The sequence below is a fragment of the Berghia stephanieae genome, chromosome 1 (assembly GCF_034508935.2).
Source record: "Berghia stephanieae isolate SIO BIC M18660-M18661 chromosome 1, UCSD_Bste_1.3, whole genome shotgun sequence".
In the NCBI taxonomy this organism is placed as follows: domain Eukaryota; kingdom Metazoa; phylum Mollusca; class Gastropoda; order Nudibranchia; family Aeolidiidae; genus Berghia; species Berghia stephanieae.
Genome location: NC_088360.1, coordinates 35,166,309 through 35,168,808, shown reverse-complemented (window position 1 = coordinate 35,168,808; position 2,500 = coordinate 35,166,309). Strand labels below are relative to the sequence as shown.

The following is a 2,500-nucleotide window of genomic DNA, read 5'->3' as shown; positions in this document are numbered from 1 at the left end:
CTCTTACTCTCTCTCTCTCTTACCTTACTCTCATTCTCTCTCTCTCTCTCTCTCTCTCTCTCTCTCACACACACACACACACACATATTTTCTATCTATATATCTATCGACATTGTCTGTGTGTCTGTCTGTCCATATTATGTCTGTGTGAGACTAGAACCCTCCCTCCTCGGTCCAACCACCATGAAAGAGATGATTTGTTAGTTGCAATCACAAATCATTCTCAGCATAATCAAGCAATTATTGCTCAAAGATAGTTGACTTTTCATTTTTCGAGTTTTTCTATTTTAGTGGTATCGAGGACTCAGCAGTGTCCTTCAGTGCCACGAGACCCATGAAGACGGAGTATCTTCCGGTTTCTATAGCGTGAAACAGACAATAGCATTTGCTTGTGCTACCCTTTGGATAGGATACGTCTATTGCAATGAACTTTTCGTCAGATCAAACACATCCAGCTACCCAATCACGGCTGGGGGTGTGAGAAAAAATCTCGACTTCACCCGGATCGATCTTAGTCCCCTGCGAGGGGACCTTGGCAATATTGGTGTTAAATATAGCTATTCGGAGGTATAAGTATAATGTATATATCACGACATTCAAAATCTCGTCATTAAGTAATATGCGTGGCTACCTTGCAAAACACTTTGAGCACATTTAGTGGAAATTGCGCTAAATGACAACTTGGGTTAAGATTGGAGGAGAAGGGAAAGGGGGCATAGTGTATTTCTAATTCAGCCCTAACTTAGCAGGACAATTGAATTTTTCATTTCATTTATATTTTTTTATTTCTTATTTCCAATTTTCTTTCCAGACAGAAATCACTCCAATTGGCGATGGAAAATCCTCATTATTATTCAATGGAACGTTGAGGGAAGTTCCTAACCTTGGGTTCGATTTACAAATAGCCGTAGAGGTAGCGGACCTGGGAATAAATGCAACATCTGCCCAACAGTCGCCTCCCACAAATGGTACAAGCAAAAAGGTATCGGCACAACAAGTGCAGTGCCCAACCTCCTTCATCGATGTGGTTCTTCAGTATTTTACCCTGACTCTCTCCGACTCACAAGCATTCCAAACGAACGAATTGCCCCCATTCTTACAACCGCGGTTTTCTGGTGGTCCTGGCAACGCCGTAGTCAGAGAGGTAAACACCAATGGGGTGGCCATGGCCTATTTTTGTTTTGCAAGATAAACTTTTATATGACATGTAAAAGACTGTAACCATTGTGACACGGAACTTTTAAAAATCACTTTGAACTATGTGTAAAAATTAACGACCGTAGCCCCAATGAAATGGGTTGCGTTCCACTGTAGTAGTAGTAATCGTAGCAGTATTAGTAGTAGTAGTAGTAGTAGTAGTAGTAGTAGTAGTAGTAGTAGTAGTAGTAGTAGTAGTAGTAGTAGTAGTAGTACTAGTAGTGGTAGTAGTAAAAGCAGCAACAGCAGCAGCAGCAGCAGTAGTAGTAGTTGTAGTACTAGTACTAGTAGTATTAGTAGTAGTAGTAGTAGTAGTAGAAGTAGTAGTAGTAGTAGTAGTAGTAGTAGTAGTAGTAGTAGTAGTAGTAGTAGTTGTTGTTGTAGTAGTAGTAGTAGTAGTAGTAGTAGTAGTAGTAGTAGTAGTAGTAGTAGTAGTAGTAGTAGTATTAGTTGTTGTTGTAATAGTAGTGGTAGTAGTAGCAGTAGTAGTAGCAGCAGCAGCAGCAGCAGCAGCAACAGCAGCAGTAGTAGTGGTAGTAGTAGTAGTAGTAGTAGTAGTAGTAGTAGTAGTAGTAGTAGTAGTAGTGGTTGTAGTTGTAGTAGTAGTAGTAGTAGTAGTAGTAGTAGTAGTAGTAGTAGTAGTAGTAGTAGTAGTAGTAGTAGTAGTAGTAGTTTTTCTTTAGGGTCTATAGCAATGAAATACTGCAATAACCCACCAGCCGCAATGCAGCGTTGCAAGATGAACTAGGGCGAGGCGAATTGCTCTCAGACACACTGCGCGACGTGTTGTCGAACTCGGTAACTTTTGGGTACGAAGCAAAGCCTGTTCCACTGAGCCATGCTGCCCCACCGTAGTAGTAGTGCAGTCGATTCCATTTAATCGCACACCCTCGGGAGTTCAGGTTAGTGTGTCGATTAAGCGGAGAAGCTAATAATAGCATCGAAGCACAAGCTTTCGTGTGCCATTCATGTAGGATCTTCTGGGGTTTTCTACGGGCTTTGGACCGTCATGTTCAAGACGTGGCCTCATTAGAATGTTTGTTTTTTAATTATTTTTTGGGGGGCTTATTTTATCTGGGTTTTTTTTTCTCTTTGTTTTTTTTTTTCTTATCTTTTTCATGTTTTATTGACATCAAAATGTGACATTATTGTTTGTAACAACAGCAGTGGCGTGGGGCCATTGGATCGACTGGTGCCAGGCACCGCACCAGTCTTTTAAAAATCATTAACAGCATAATTTAATTAAAATAAAACTGAGAAATTATAACTCCACTGTCTTTCGCCAACTCGCCAACAACATACT

General features: G+C 40.6%; 1 protein-coding gene across 2 annotated transcripts in view; it reads left to right on the top strand.

Moving 5' to 3' along the window:
• The window catches only part of LOC144972895 (glutaminyl-peptide cyclotransferase-like), a 14,365-nt gene that overhangs the window by 2,376 nt on the left and 9,489 nt on the right, over nucleotides 1–2,500 (top strand). For both annotated transcript variants that reach the window (XM_078914692.1, XM_078914699.1), the window contains exon 2: nucleotides 812–1,144. In XM_078914692.1, the coding sequence (XP_078770818.1) occupies nucleotides 812–1,144 (333 nt within the window). The remainder of the gene's footprint in view (nucleotides 1–811; nucleotides 1,145–2,500) is intronic.